Raw genomic sequence first — 14,754 nt, forward strand, 5'->3', positions numbered from 1 at the left:
TGTTAACAAAAAATATACATACAACACACAACTATAAATATATATATATAAATTATTATACTATAATATATATATAACTATAAAATGAGAAAACTTAGTAAGTAATTGTAAGAACAATAGGACCAAATTATATTTTTAAACAAGCATTAAATTTGTAAAGTTTTCATAAGAAAATGTTATAGAAGGCCAATATTTACATGCTAGAGTTGGTTAAAATGAATTTGTATTATAACTATTTAAAATTTGAAGATGAGTATACCATAATGATAACATTTAAGTAATTTATTGTTAGATATTAATCTAAAGGCTGTTTGAAGTGTTTGAAATGTTGAAATATAAATTCAATTACTTATAAGGGATAATTGGCTGCTGAGCGTTAGTGAGGCCTACCACTTGAGGAGCTGGAAAAAATTTCATTGTTGTTTGTCTGTCTCCAATGATATTTCAACTGATTTTTTTTTTTCATTTTTTAGATTTGACATTTTTTTATGAAGCTTCATTTCTATATAGGAAACACTGAGTTTGATGACGGTGCATATCGTATCCTTCCTAGCTCAATGGTTTTATTATTTGAACACTGGTATTAAACATAACTTAATCAGATATATCGAGATAAATTATATCTGTTAACTTTACATTTTTGCATGACATTTTATTTCTTCTATGATATTGCATGTTCAACCATGGGAATTTGGCTGCTGAGCATCGTTTGAAGCCTATCACTCAGTAGGCTGACACAATTTCTCTTTTGTTTCCCAAGAAGATGTAAAAAATGTATTATCTGCATGTCTGTCTATCTGTGTGCAGGTCATCTTGTGCATAAATTAGATATCCATTTAAAATTGTGCATGCAACCTCAGTGAAGCCTGTTGCACAAAACGTGGTGTGGTATGTTGTGTATACCTAAACTCGGGTACTGAGACTTCCAAGAGTTGTGATTCTATTGATCACATCTTTCTTTTGAAATGGAGATTAAAAATTGAATTATATATATATGGCATATTTGTTTTAACTGTGGCTCAAATCCTTTACATATTGGTCATTGATAATTGAATGCTAAATTTTATGTTGATTGTTCCGGTATTTTACATTTTTCAGATATGTATGAAAAATTATAACAGATAAAAAGGAGTATAAACATTTATTAAAATAATCTTCTTAGGAACCTATACAGCATTTTTATTGAAAAAAAATTCTTTTTCTTTCCCTAGTTTTTATCACTCTCCTTTAATAAGACTCACACATTTATCTCTAGAAAAACACATTTCTTATAAAAAAATCCCTATAGTTTATTTAAAGTGTTTCAATTTGGCCCCTTATTTTCTAATACTATTTTACATAAACAGGTTCTATAAACATAACATTGTTTAGGAATCAAACTAACTTGCCCTTGTCAACAGAATTGTGTCATTTGATTGGATTTATTAATGCATGGCAGACAGAATGACAAATTCTATCTACAAAACTTATTTAAGCAGAATCTTACAAAATCTAGATGTAAGTTATCTGGATAAGAATAAATGTTCGTACCCTCCAACATCAAAGTAACTCTCATCGGTGTCCAAGACGTAGAGGTTGAGAAGTTCACTCCATATCTGTGCAATCTTGAGTTCTGTGGGTGTAATGGGTTGCTCATGACCGTCAACCACTTTACTCACTTCTAGCATGCCAGCTTGTTCCTTTAACTTGGAGTAAACAGCAAGCAAAGCTTTCTGGTCTAGTTTGCCTGTTGCTTCTACCACTGGTATACTACAACACAGAGTATCATTCAATTTTTGTATACAGTGGATGCAACAAACCATATTTTTAATTAATTAGTTGATATCTTGTTGGTCCTGCCAATGGTCAGTGTCAAGTAGAGTCCTTTCTACTAAGTAGCAAAAGTCGCTATACTGCTAGTCCCAGTGGCGACGGTTGTGAAGACACTGACAAGAGTTGCGCTGGTACTTCCCTGTAGTGCAGGACAGGAAACGCTTTTTTCGGTGGGCTTAGCACTGATGAAGTAGGCTAGAGCCAGACAACTCAATCTGCCATTGGATTGCAATGGACTGGTCCTCCATGTTTGGGGGTTGGGCGTAGGGCTAACAACTTTACCCCAGAAAAACCTATTGTTCAGAATTGTCAACAAGCCTCGGAACAGGACGGACGGAAACTATGGAAATAGACCCCAGATCAGACAAAAGGACTTGAATTTTGGATCATGGAATGTTAGATCCCTGGCTGTTCCCAGGGAAAATAGATATTTTGAATGATGAATTAGAGCTATATAACATGAACGTAGTAGCTCTACAAGAGTGGCAGATGGCCATTTTGTGGCAAAATAAACACAAAAAGTTACCAAAATTCTTTATAGTGGCTGTGATGATGGTAGGCATTATGCAGGAGTAGGCTTTGCCATCAAAAAAACTTGGCTAGAAGCTATGATAGACTATAAACCAATTAGTGAGAGAATGTGTTACCTTAGGTTAAGAAGTAGATTTAACACAATATATCTGTCATTAGTTTTTATGCCCCAACAGAACAAAGTGATGATGAAGATAAAGATGTGTTCTATGCTCAACTAGAGGCAGTAACACTAGACATACCAAATTATGATACTAAAATTTTGATGGGAGATGCTAATGCAAAAATAGGAAGAGAAGCGGTGTGGAAGAAGACGGCAGGATCGGAAAGTCTACATGAAAAATCCAATGACAACGGTTGAACAGCTATTAAAGCTTTGCAGATGCATTAAATTTTTTCAATAGCCAGCACACGACTTCCCCGTAAAAACATACATAAGCAAACTTGGACCTCACCAGATGGACTGACAAAAAAATCAAATTGACCATGTCTTGGTGGATGCAAGGCACGCTAGAGCTGTTACACAGGTTAGAAGCCTGAGAGGAGCAGAACTAGGATCAGATCACTATCTAGTCAAAACCAATATTAGACAAAGAATAAAGATAGAAAAGAGGGACAAGAATAAAGTGGAAGGAAAGATAATCTTTGAGAGACACAAAGTGGTAGAGTACCAAAATAGAGGTGAGTAATAGGTTTGCTGCACTACAAACAAAAGAAGTAGGACCTGAATACAATAACCGAGAAGGACAAGTAGAAGTTTGGTCAAATTTCAAAATGGCTATAAAAGAAGCAGCAAAGAAAATCTTTACTCAGAAGAAAAATCCAAAGAAACCATGGTTTAAAGAAGAATGCAGATTGTTAGTGGAAGAAAGAAGGAACATAAAGAAGAAGATGCTGACAAATCCAACAATCGAAAACAAAGAATAGTATCAGGAGATCAACAGATGTGTTAACCGTACATTAAGAACAGAGAAAAGAAAATATATAAATAACACCCTCCAGAAAGCGGAGGAAGACCTCACTAAACAACAATACAAAAGATTTCTATAGAAGAATAAGATTCTTCCAAAAAGGTTTTAAACCAAAACCCCAGGGTGTTAAAGATGAAAGAGGAAAAATAATACATGAACCTAGAGAAGTACTCAAGGTCTGGGAAAACTATTTCAAAGATCTTTTAAATTTGGAAGAACAAGCAATATCAGAAACAGAAGAAGAGCAAGAGAAAGCGGAAACAGAAGAACAACAAGAAAGACCACCAGGTTATGACAAACAGATATCAGAACCTACATTAGAAGAAGTAAAGGATGTGCTAAAAAGCTTAAAACAGGGAAAAGCACCAGGAGATGATGCAATACCAATAGAGTTAATAAGACATGGAAATGACTCACTTTTAGAATACCTCCACAAAATGATAATAAAAATATGGAGAACGGAATTAACCCCGAAAGAATGGAAAGAGGCAGTTATTGTACCTATTCACAAAAAAGGCGACAAACTGGACTGTAAAAACTATAGAGGTATATCTCTGCTCAACACAACCTACAAAATATTATCCAAGCTAATATTGAATAGACTCAAAGAGTATGCGGATAGAAAACATTGAAGATCAAGCAGGCTTCATGAAAGAAAGATCTACAATAGACCAGATATTTATAATGAAAGAGCTAGCTTCTAAATACTATGAATACAATAAGGATCTGTATATAATATTTATAGACTTTAAAAAAGCATACGATAGTATCTCTAGAAGTAGTCTATGGAACATTTTGAAAAGGTTTAGTATCCCAAATAAACTGATAAGTCTAGCAAGACTCTGTGTAAGCAGCTCCAAAGGAAAAGTACAGGTGGGAAAGGAGTACACAAACTTGTTTAATATAAATACAGGAGTGAGGCAAGGTGATGGAATATCACCAATTCTATTCAACTTTGCTCTGGAAGAAGCACTAAAAAAGATAAAGGGGATGCCTGAAGGAGTAAAATTAGGAGATAAGTTCAATATCCTGGCATTTGCAGATGATGTAGCCATTCTAGCTGAGAGAAAGAGGGACTTAAACAGACTAGTAGAAGCCTTTTTAGTTGAGGCTGCAAAAGTAGGATTACAAGTAAACGAAGACAAGACGCACTACATGAAAATAAGCAGAAGAATGGAACAGGAAGGGGAAAAGCTAGAAGTACTCAACCATGATTTCAAGGCTACAAAGGAATTTAAGTATTTAGGAGTGACGATAACACATGACAATAGAGAAGAAGTTGAAGTCCAATGTAGATTAGCAGCAGCAGATAGAACATACTGGAGCCTTGCAAAACTTCTCAAAAGCAAGCTATTAATGAGGAAAGTTAAATTAAGAATTTACAAAACCATGATCTTACCAGTTTTGATGTACGGGTCAGAAGTATGGGCACTCACAAAGAAATCCCAAAAAAAGTTAATAACCTTTGAAAACAAAATACTAAGAAGAATTTTTGGAGCAGTTCAAGAAGGAGACATATGGCGGATCAGGAAGAACAGAGAACTAAGAGAAATATACCAAGATCCCGATGTGATTGCACTGATCAGGAGTAAAAGAATGAGATGGATGGGCCATGTTGCCCGTAGGGGAGAAGATAAAATGATAAAGAAGGTGTGGCGAGGGGAACCAGAGGGAGTGAGGCCATTGGGCAGACCTAGGATGCGATGGAGAGATCAGGTGGAGAAGGATTTAAGAACGATTGGCGCTACACTGGAAGTGGCTCAAGATAGAAGAAGTTGGAGAGACATTGTTGGCGAGGTCAAAAACCATCTGGGTTTCGAGTGGCCACAGGAGTAAAGAGTAAAGTTGATATCTTGAAAAAGATGGACAATTAGTGTAGTTGGGCAATGATCATCTACATTTCTCAACAATACACTTATTACCACTTATTATCATTCCTCTTATGGAAAGGCTTATGGAAAGGTTTCTATTGGGAGAAACCATGAAAGACAAAGAAAATTTGAGCAGATTATCCTCTACTAACACATTGAAATTAAATTAGAATATAATGTTGATTAATTAGGTAGTAATTAGAATGTTTCACAGTAAGAATAAGATACACCTGAATTTCTTCTCACAATACACTTACACAAAAACAATTGTATGATGATAACACCATACATTATACAATCATGTTAACAACATAGTTTGAATAGCTACTTCTATCAGAGAAAAAAATTAAGCTATTGTAATTAATGATGGTATGATTTTTACAGTTATATTGATTGTTCATGTCCCACCACAACTACTAAATCAATATTGGAATACCTATAAAGGTAACCAAGTAAGATAATTAAATATGAGACATTCAGAGTAGTATTGGGAGATGTCAATGTATGAAGCTGAAGCAGGTAACATAAAAAATAATAAAATATTACACCTTGTGTATCTCAGTCAGTCCTTTGTAACATCACAAGCATTTATTGGATCTTGTTTGTTTCAAATTTAATGTAGATAAATTTTATCATCTACAATGTTTGCGCTAGATCCTTATAAATCTAAAGATATTTGAAAAGTCTTGTTGGAACATAACATTTTTACCCCCTCCTATAAAAACCCACCACCTGTCACGAGACTTTTCATCACTTATTACCAGGAAGTTATAGAAACAAAATTACACTACATAGAATTGTTTTTTAACGTTAGGGTTTCGACCTTAATTTTACTAAACTACAAACACCACACACTAGATACAAAATCATGAAACAACATCATACACACAATAACGTGTCCACAAACTGTTATAGATTGAGTATAAATCTTTAGTATATTTATGTAGTGGTGTGAAAGTTTTAAACATTGAAAGTAAATATCTAAATAAACCACAACACATGTTAATTGTACTTAATCAAAATTTGTTAACATACCTGTCAATTATAATAAATCTAGAAGGAATCATATAAAATGGCAATCTTTTCTTCAGTTGTAATCGCAGCTCCCGATTTGAAAGTGTTACATTTTCCTGAGGTGTAACAAAAGCTACCAATGTTTTGTCCTCTCCTTCAGGCCCAAAAGCCTGAATACAGGCAGACAATATGCCAGGCAAGTCCATCAGATTTGTTTTCACTGCCTGTAAAAATTAAAGTATAATGTTTTAGTTGGGTTGTTTACAATATCCATAATAATTTCTCTTTTAAGGGAATAACTAAACAATAGCAAAAGAATATTGGTTTTATTTTTAGACAAAAATTGTATAAAGAAACTTTTTAGTTATAGCTACAAGTGACTGTGTTAGCAGAAAATTTCTCTAACATTTCACATTTTGTTGTAATCTCTCCTAATTTATTCTAAATGTAGAAACTCAACTTAGTTTGTTTCACTCTAATAAAAAGATCATATTTATATTAACTACAAATAAAAGATATAAAACCATTTTTATTTTCTACTTTTTGAAGTGAATAAGAAGTGAATTTCTGGAACATTAGTATTATTTAGTAGCAAATAAATCTACTTATGAAAAGGTTAACAAGGTGGAAGTTTGCAACCGATATCCACATTCATGAACTTAATAATTTAATGTATCAAATTTCTGATATTTTCAAGGATTTTTAAATTATGGATCAATTTAAGTTCATAAAAGGCTAAAAGTACCTTGTTGCATGCAACTCTAATGGAACTAACATGAAACCAACTAGAGAAATGTTAAGAGAAATATATCATTCTTTGAGAAATTGTATGCACTTCCGCATCAATTTTTTTATGTAATGTCCACCAGTATTTTTTGGGGTTTTCTTCCTGAGCTTTAAAATAAAAATATCATGTTACCATGTTGTATGTTTCTTATTAGAACCCAAAATATTAAAGTAGACTATATTAAACATCCCAGCTTTCTAGCTACATGGTAAATAAAAGGGTATTAACAACAGTTTATTTAGGTCTTAGATATTACAAGGCAGAAGAACGCCACATCACATGTCAAAACAGGCTTCACTAAGATTGCATGCAAAATACCAAATCTATAGCTTATTTCATTCTCGATATGTTCTTTCGACATATAGACAGACAGACAATAATAAAAAAACAAAAGTTGTCACAAAAATGACACATCATAGAACTTGTTCTAGTAGAAATGAAGTTCCTGCAAAAAAAATCTATAAAAGAAATCTTTCTTGATATATTTTGCTACATGATACATTCAGATTTGTTTCTATTAAACTGAGTTTAATATTAGTGTTTAAATAGTAAAATTTTACAAATGAAGCTTAATACGCAATTTTAAGTATGTTGTTTTTGAAATTAAAAAAATAAAAACAAAATTACCAGTTTCTTTTTGAAATATTGTGACAGACAGATAGATAAGGCCCTATGACTGATAGGCTTTGTCAAACCCCAGACAATGAATTTTAATTTGTCTTAAAATTGAGTAATACAGGGTGCATTATGAAAGTAATGAACATGATTTTATTGTGATGTGACTATTTATCTTAGGGTGCTTGGACCGGTCGGATAATGTGGTAGGGGTTCTGCCCTTCCCAAACACGCTGTCTCAATTCACTCCAAGCAGTAAGAATAGTAGGATGTGTGTTTTGCATGAAGTTAGTTTTTTTTATTATGTCACGGTGCGATAAACCGCTCACAGGAGCTGCAGTACGCGATCAAGTTTTAAGTGCGGTTTGGGAAGAATGCAACGGAAACATCTAATTCTTTAAGAGGCCTTTGAAGAGAAATGCATTTTGAGATCTCAATGGGGAAGGTGGCACACAAAATCTTCTATCAAACCCAAAAAAGGCACACGTGAGAAACAAAACAATGCTGATTGTCTTCTTTGATATCCAAGGAATCATCAATTTTGAATTTGTACTGCAAAGACAAACTGTTGACGCTTTTTACCTGTTGGGTCACGTGTGTCTGGTTTGAAATCAAAAACTTCTTCAAACTTGAACATGGACAATTCCTTCAGCCACATGGCCTTCTTTGTTACCCATTACAGTCCTGTCTTGGGTCCAATGGCCTTCTTTGTTACCCATTACAGTCCTGTCTTGGGTCCATATGAATTTTTTTTTGTTCACCTGATTGAAGAGAGAGCTGAAGGTAAAGCACTGAGAGACGGTGGAGAATATCCAAGCTCATGTTACAATGTTCGTGAGGTTCCAGTCGAGGAGTTGCAGAGTACTCTCCAGGCATGGCAGAATTGACTCTGTAGGTGTAATGATGCTGGAGGAGACTATTTAAAAAAATTCTAACCATTTGTAACAATCAGATGAATAAATCTAATTTTCTCTGAAGATGTACATTACTGTCATATTGTACCCTGTACATTTCATTTTCCACTCTTCCGAACTGTATATATAGGAATTTTAGTTTTACAGTAAGAAAATATTTCACAGCAGCTGGTAATAAAATAATCTAAATTATGGAGTATACCTCGAGCTCTACAGTATATCCTCTGATCTTGACCATAGTGTCACATCGACCACAGACTTCCAGGCTGCCGTCACTGAGCAGATAGCCCCAGTCTCCTGTCCGATACAACCGGTCTCCAACACTTGGAGGCACGTGAGCAGGACGAGCAATGAACTTCGCTTTGTTTCATAAATCAGGCCTGTTAAGGTAACCGATGGCAAGGCCAGGTCCACCAACATAAATCTATGAACATACAAATGTATGACATTAAAATTTAATTGCTTCTTAACCCATTAGCATACATATTTATAATAGCACTGATGTTCCTTCAGATCCTCAATTAATTTAATGAAAGTGCAGTTTTATGTTTAATTGCTTTATGACAAGTGTTGTCTTACACACGCGCGCGCACACGCACACACACACGCGCGCGCACCACACACACACACACACACAACACACACACACACACACACACACACACACATGTATGTGTGTAAGATAGGAAACACTTGCTTTAATTGCAAAAATATTAAGCCTGATTTTAAGTGATTCAAAAATGTATATATGTGTATGTAAGACAACACTTGTCATAAAACAATTAAACATAAAACTGCACTTTAATTAAATTAACCTTATAATATAAGGTTATAATATATATATTATATATATAAGGTTTTGCAGGTATTTGGTCTTCCGATCATATGTTAGTTTGGTTATTTTAAACACATACCTGATAGAATTGGCCGAATACAAAATAATTGAATTGTAAAAAGTAAGGGCTCTGTGGTGTAGTGGTGATAACATGCTCACTCGACAAGTGAGAGATCTGGGTCGGGTCCCGGTTGAGCAAGTACTTTTTGTGATAAAAAATTTATGGAAAAATTAAATGAAGCTATTTCCATTTATACAAATCTATATATATAAAAATGAATGTTTGTATGTTTGTCCTTTTATGGAATCGTGAACTATTGGACCCGATCATGATGAAAATTTGTACGTATATGTATTTTTCCACGGAGAAGGTTTATAAGCTATGCCCATCCCTTTCCCGATTCAGGATTCCGCCCCACTGGTTACAGAAATACCCATAAGAAATGCATTGCAGCAAACATATGTTAACACGTCTTTTCAAATTTTTAATCAGCTGTTCTTTGTAAACATATATTACACTTATAGTTTTAAAGCATAGAGTAAGCTTAAGAGAAACGACAAATATTTTGTTTAAACTGTTTTTTGCAATCACTGTTAAAACATAGACTTTTACTATCCAGATAATACAATTCAAATTTGACGTAAAAATTCACCTTTAACTGCAATATTTATTTAATATAAACCATGCTCATGCTTGATCAGAAGAGTAATGCAGATATCATAATTACTATCTTACGTTGGCTACAAATATAAAGAAATGTTATAAAATCAACCTTAGTTGTTTTTTTTGACAGAAGTATGGTTCTCAAAACTCCGTGTGTACATATTCTCTCGATCGAGACAACAAAGCAAGCTCAATCGTGGCATCGGAGATATAACTAATTTAATCTAAAATTTATTATAGTAAAAAAAAAAATTTATTAAGTAATATAAGGACTTCGGTTCTTAAGATTTGCGTGCGAAGCCGTGGGTAACAGCTAGATAGAGCAGGAATATGGTACATACCTTCATAATACGCCCAAGAGGCTCACGATGGAACGACTATCAATTATCTCAGCAATGTTTAGAATGTGATAGAAAAAAGAATAAGTGAGTATAGTGTACTGTTTTTCAACGGGAAATTGCGTGCGAAGCCGCGCGGGCAACTTTTGCAAAAAATTATTGAAATGCGCAGCAAAGCGCGCCGGGCCCCGCTAGTTGAATATAAAACAAACTTTATAAATTTTAAAATAATGAATTTTAAATTATTCAGGCTTCCCAATTAATCAGAATAATTACAATTCAAGTATAACAACTAAAGAAAAAAATTACCAAATTTTGAGTAGCAATAAGAGTTTAGTACATGGAGATTTACAACGGTTCAGATAGTAAGGAATATTTTTGAACGGGGCTCTGATCACAGGAAATGAGTTAAGTAAATTTACTTTCCAGTCCACGTCTGAACAATGCCCTGTTCTTGTGCAATAAACTTTGCTTCACAAGTGGCTGTAGTATGCAATACCAACACAGTATAAAATCCCACTACAACATGAGCCAACAACAACAATAGTGAAATTTGGTACATAATGTTTTAAAGCCAAAGTGTCATTCCATTTTAATATACACAAAATGTTAGAACTTATATGTGATTCATAGGTAAATAAAACTGGTTTGCAGTAAAAAAATTATAAGCGAGTCATTTGTAAATTCAAAGTAAAGTACGTAATTATCTTCAATCAAGACATAAAAAATGCACAACAAAGATGGCCATACAAATGGGGTTTTTTTATTACTTCTCATTCGGTTTCAGCACAGAACCTTATAATGTTTACTAGAATAAAGACAAATCTTTCTAAGTGATGAAACATTGAAGCAAAGTCTGGAAAAAACTTCCTTTAAAGTCGTTTGGTTTAGATTCCCTTCATATAAAATGTTGTTTTGATATTCCTTTCATAATTTTTAGAATATTAAGAAAACATTCTTAAATGTTTTGATAACAACCATCACAAAATAAATGAAATTATTAAACACTGAACAATTCTTGTGTATGAAAATGTTTCTATGTATTAAAAGAAATCTGCAAAAGAAATCTATGTAATTAAATATCTAAGTATAGTATTTAGCCCTTAAATAAATTTTATCAGTTTCAATTTGTTGGATCCTAACTTCATTTATAAAGTTCAAAGTTTGTAAAGTTTCAAAACATTAATGTTTACAATTAAGTAATTCATACTACCTCTCCTGGTTCTCCAACCGATTTGATATTGAGGTCTTGATCCAGAACAACCACTTGAACTCCAGTTAACAATCTTCCAACTGGACAGAACTGTCTTGAACTTAGATCAAGCTGTGGATCTGATAAATCTACAACATAAATAACACACTCAACTTTCTACTTAAAAAAATCTATTATTTAAACTAAACCATTGTGTTGAAGTTATAAACCCAGTTGCAGCTTTTAAAAATATTCTAATATATTGGCAAATTAAATTTTAGAATAATAATGTTTAAAAAAAAAAAACCTAATTTAAATAAGAACAACAATTTTTTGCAAATTTGTACACCTACTAAGAACATTAACATTTTGAGGTTACAAACAAATTCGAGAAAAATAAGCTTCAACTAAACTTAATTTAAGAATAATGCATACTCTGAGAAACATTTTTAACGCTTTTAGTAAATAGTTTTTTTTTTAGTATATTTCACAGAGTACAGGCTCAACTATAATGGGCTTTTTCTCTTAATTATAGTTTGGTGTAATATAATAAAAATCACTACTATAATAGTTAAGGAGAAAATTGTTTATAAGTTTAGCATATTTTGCATGCATAACAAATTATTTAAAATAATGTATGTACACTTAACCACAATATACAACTATACACTAAACTTGAATCACAAATGACCAAAAACAACTAGGTCATAGAAATATTATAGTATAGAAGGCAACATGATGACCATGCAGTTATTACAAATCAGAGGTGTTCTGAATTATTCTGTACAGTTTTCAACTGTCCATGTAAGAGCATGTAACAATGCCCTTTAGTAAAAAAATTTAGAGTTTAGTAAAACTACAAAGTATTTAATCCTTTACTTGTTCCTATAAACTCACATTTTTGGGGAAGGGTTATCATATTGACCAGTAGCTCCATCATGTCAGACCTCATTTTGAAGGTCTTTATAAAAGAAGAATAATTGTGATAATGGAGTTATATAAGTTTACATAACATCAAGTGATGGTAGAATTTTAGTTTTGTTCAAACGGTACCATTTTGTAAAGAACGGTTTATTTGTATCATTATTTTAGCCTCATCAAGACCTTTAATTTGAGCTTACTCAATAAACATTAAAAACCCATTTCTAATTTTTAAGTAGTTCCCTATTCACATTTTGGGAGGAGTAACTTTAAAAAAATCTGTCATACATATTTTGAGCATATGATATTACTTATTTTTATATGATATATTTGTAAACAGTTAACCATTCAAAAGTTATAAGGTTTGGGGTGGAACTTTTGGGACTCTAAGTGTAAATACACTTGTTTTCAGACATTGTTGCACTTTTGATGAAGAGATTCATTCATTTATGATAAAAATTATACTCTAGGGAATAAAAATATTAAAGCATATAAGCATTAAAGGGATCATGGTGCTATGATGTAGAAATCCATTTGGATTTTGATAAAATTATACTTTGAGGAGCTAAACTATTTTAGTAAAGATAAATATCTCTGTTTAAAAACATCATGGCATTATGATGTAGAGATTCATTTAAATTCAATAAAACTATATTCTAGAGGGCTAAGTATTACAGTGTGTAAATACCTGCGTTTGAGACATCATGGCACTCGGATATACTGTAGAGGTTGAGCTGTTGTATCCAGGGCAGAAAACCAGCCACCCTTATTTCTTAGGACTGTTGTTAAAACCTCACCACAATATACTATTTGTCTGCAAAATTGCAAGTGATATAAAAGACAAGTGTTTTAAAATATTTCCTACATTAAAAAATTATGTTTATTGACAATCTTTTTGTAAATATTCTATTATTATGGGGCATGTTAATGTAGTTATGCTCAATCTGAAAATTATACAACATAAAACTTAACTAACTATTAATAAAAAACATGTACTGGTCTGTTAGTAGTTTAGATCCGATAGTCTAAATCAAAGATCAATTCAATAAGAATAAACATTGCAACCACTTATATATGATGACAATACTACAATCATTCTATCAGTGGAGGTGTCCTTGGTTATCACTTCTCTGAGCCTCTGAGCATATCACTGTTAGTCCAAGATTATCTTGACCAAGAATGTTGTAATGTATTATATATCAGCCAATTTCAAAGGACAAAATCCTGGAAATTATTTTATAAAATAATTTTCTTAAAACTTATTTAACAATTTAAACCATTAAATATTTAATTATGATAATTTGTTCATTACCTCAATGACTTCAAACTCCTTTGAAGATCTACTCCTTTATATTCAAGTAATGCTTGAAGCAAGGAGGGTGTAAACAGCAATTCTTGTAATTTTATTTCTAAGGATGAATTGTGCAAGTTTTGGAGGATCGTAGATGGTGTCATCTGGAATTATGTACATTGGTATACCTGAAAATATGTAAAAAATTTATTAAAAATTCAAAAATATATGTTACTTAACATTCATGAAATCTTCAAACCAATTTTGTTCAGTCTGGATTAAGTGTTGATGGTTTCTTCAGGGACAAATTAAATATATTATATACAAGAAAGAGTTCTGTATACTTGTTTTATCTTTGAGATTACAAAGTACAGAATGAACTTAGAAAACAGACTCTATGAAATCAATGAACTGGTGTTAAACACTTTAAGAAATTATTGGAGAAATTAAAAAACAAATGTGCAGGATATAGTTCTTAATATGGTAATTCATCATTCCCTTAATAATTTTTGAGAAGCAGCTGCTTTATTTCAGATTTAAAATTATTGACATTGGAGTTTTATATACTGATGTTTTACTTCCATAATAATGTTAATTTGTCAAATTTGCCTGTGTTGTATTTATTAGTTGCTCTTAGAAAAATTAACATTGTATATTTAACATGTTCACGACAGTGGATAATTTCTAGACTTTTTACTTGCCATAAAGTTTTCAATAAGAATGGCAAAAAACTTCAATAGTTTTTCAACCTGTGGATAGCGTTATGGATTGTATCCACAATACCCATGTCAGTCGCCTCCACTGAACGAAGCTTTTCAAAGGTGAAGTTGATAAAAATTTTACCTCAGGTCAACACTGTCTCAAGGAAGATTTAACAGCCTTTCAATTTTATCAATTGAAAAACAAGCTGTCAATTGATTATTTGGACATAATTCATTCATTCTCCGAATTGAAAGCAACAAAAGCCCTTTTATACATGTATAAATAAAAAAGACCAT

At 32.5% G+C, this 14,754-nt stretch overlaps 1 protein-coding gene and 1 long non-coding RNA gene across 2 annotated transcripts; both read right to left on the reverse strand.

Annotated features, from left to right (window-relative positions):
• Positions 1–1,502: 1,502 nt before the first annotated feature.
• LOC124375077 (D-alanine--D-alanyl carrier protein ligase-like) lies at positions 1,503–8,870 on the reverse strand. Its single transcript, XM_046833197.1, has 3 exons — positions 8,718–8,870; positions 6,221–6,423; positions 1,503–1,749 (listed from the first exon to the last, which is right to left on the reverse strand). The coding sequence occupies exons 1-3, from the start codon at positions 8,751–8,753 to the stop codon at positions 1,503–1,505; spliced, it is 486 nt and encodes a 161-aa protein (XP_046689153.1). The 5' UTR covers positions 8,754–8,870.
• Positions 8,871–8,888: 18 nt separating this feature from the next.
• On the reverse strand, positions 8,889–13,230 carry LOC124375076. The gene is made up of 3 exons (XR_006923649.1): positions 13,154–13,230; positions 11,566–11,693; positions 8,889–8,939 (listed from the first exon to the last, which is right to left on the reverse strand). It is a non-coding gene; the product is annotated as an uncharacterized LOC124375076 (long non-coding RNA).
• Positions 13,231–14,754: the final 1,524 nt, after the last annotated feature.

The sequence above is a fragment of the Homalodisca vitripennis genome, unplaced genomic scaffold (genome assembly GCF_021130785.1).
Source record: "Homalodisca vitripennis isolate AUS2020 unplaced genomic scaffold, UT_GWSS_2.1 ScUCBcl_12971;HRSCAF=22969, whole genome shotgun sequence".
NCBI lineage: Eukaryota > Metazoa > Arthropoda > Insecta > Hemiptera > Cicadellidae > Homalodisca > Homalodisca vitripennis.

What these genes read in the sequence shown, in the direction of transcription:
- LOC124375077 (XM_046833197.1), bottom strand. Translation starts at nt 8,753, where the DNA reads ATGGTCAAGATCAGAGGATATACTGTAGAGCTCGAG. An exon ending in GATATACTGTAGAGCTCGAG is followed by an intron (nt 6,424 to 8,717) that starts GTATACTCCATA and finishes TAATTTTTACAG; the next exon opens with GCAGTGAAAACAAATCTGAT. An exon ending in AGATTTATTATAATTGACAG is followed by an intron (nt 1,750 to 6,220) that starts GTATGTTAACAA and finishes TCTGTGTTGTAG; the next exon opens with TATACCAGTGGTAGAAGCAA.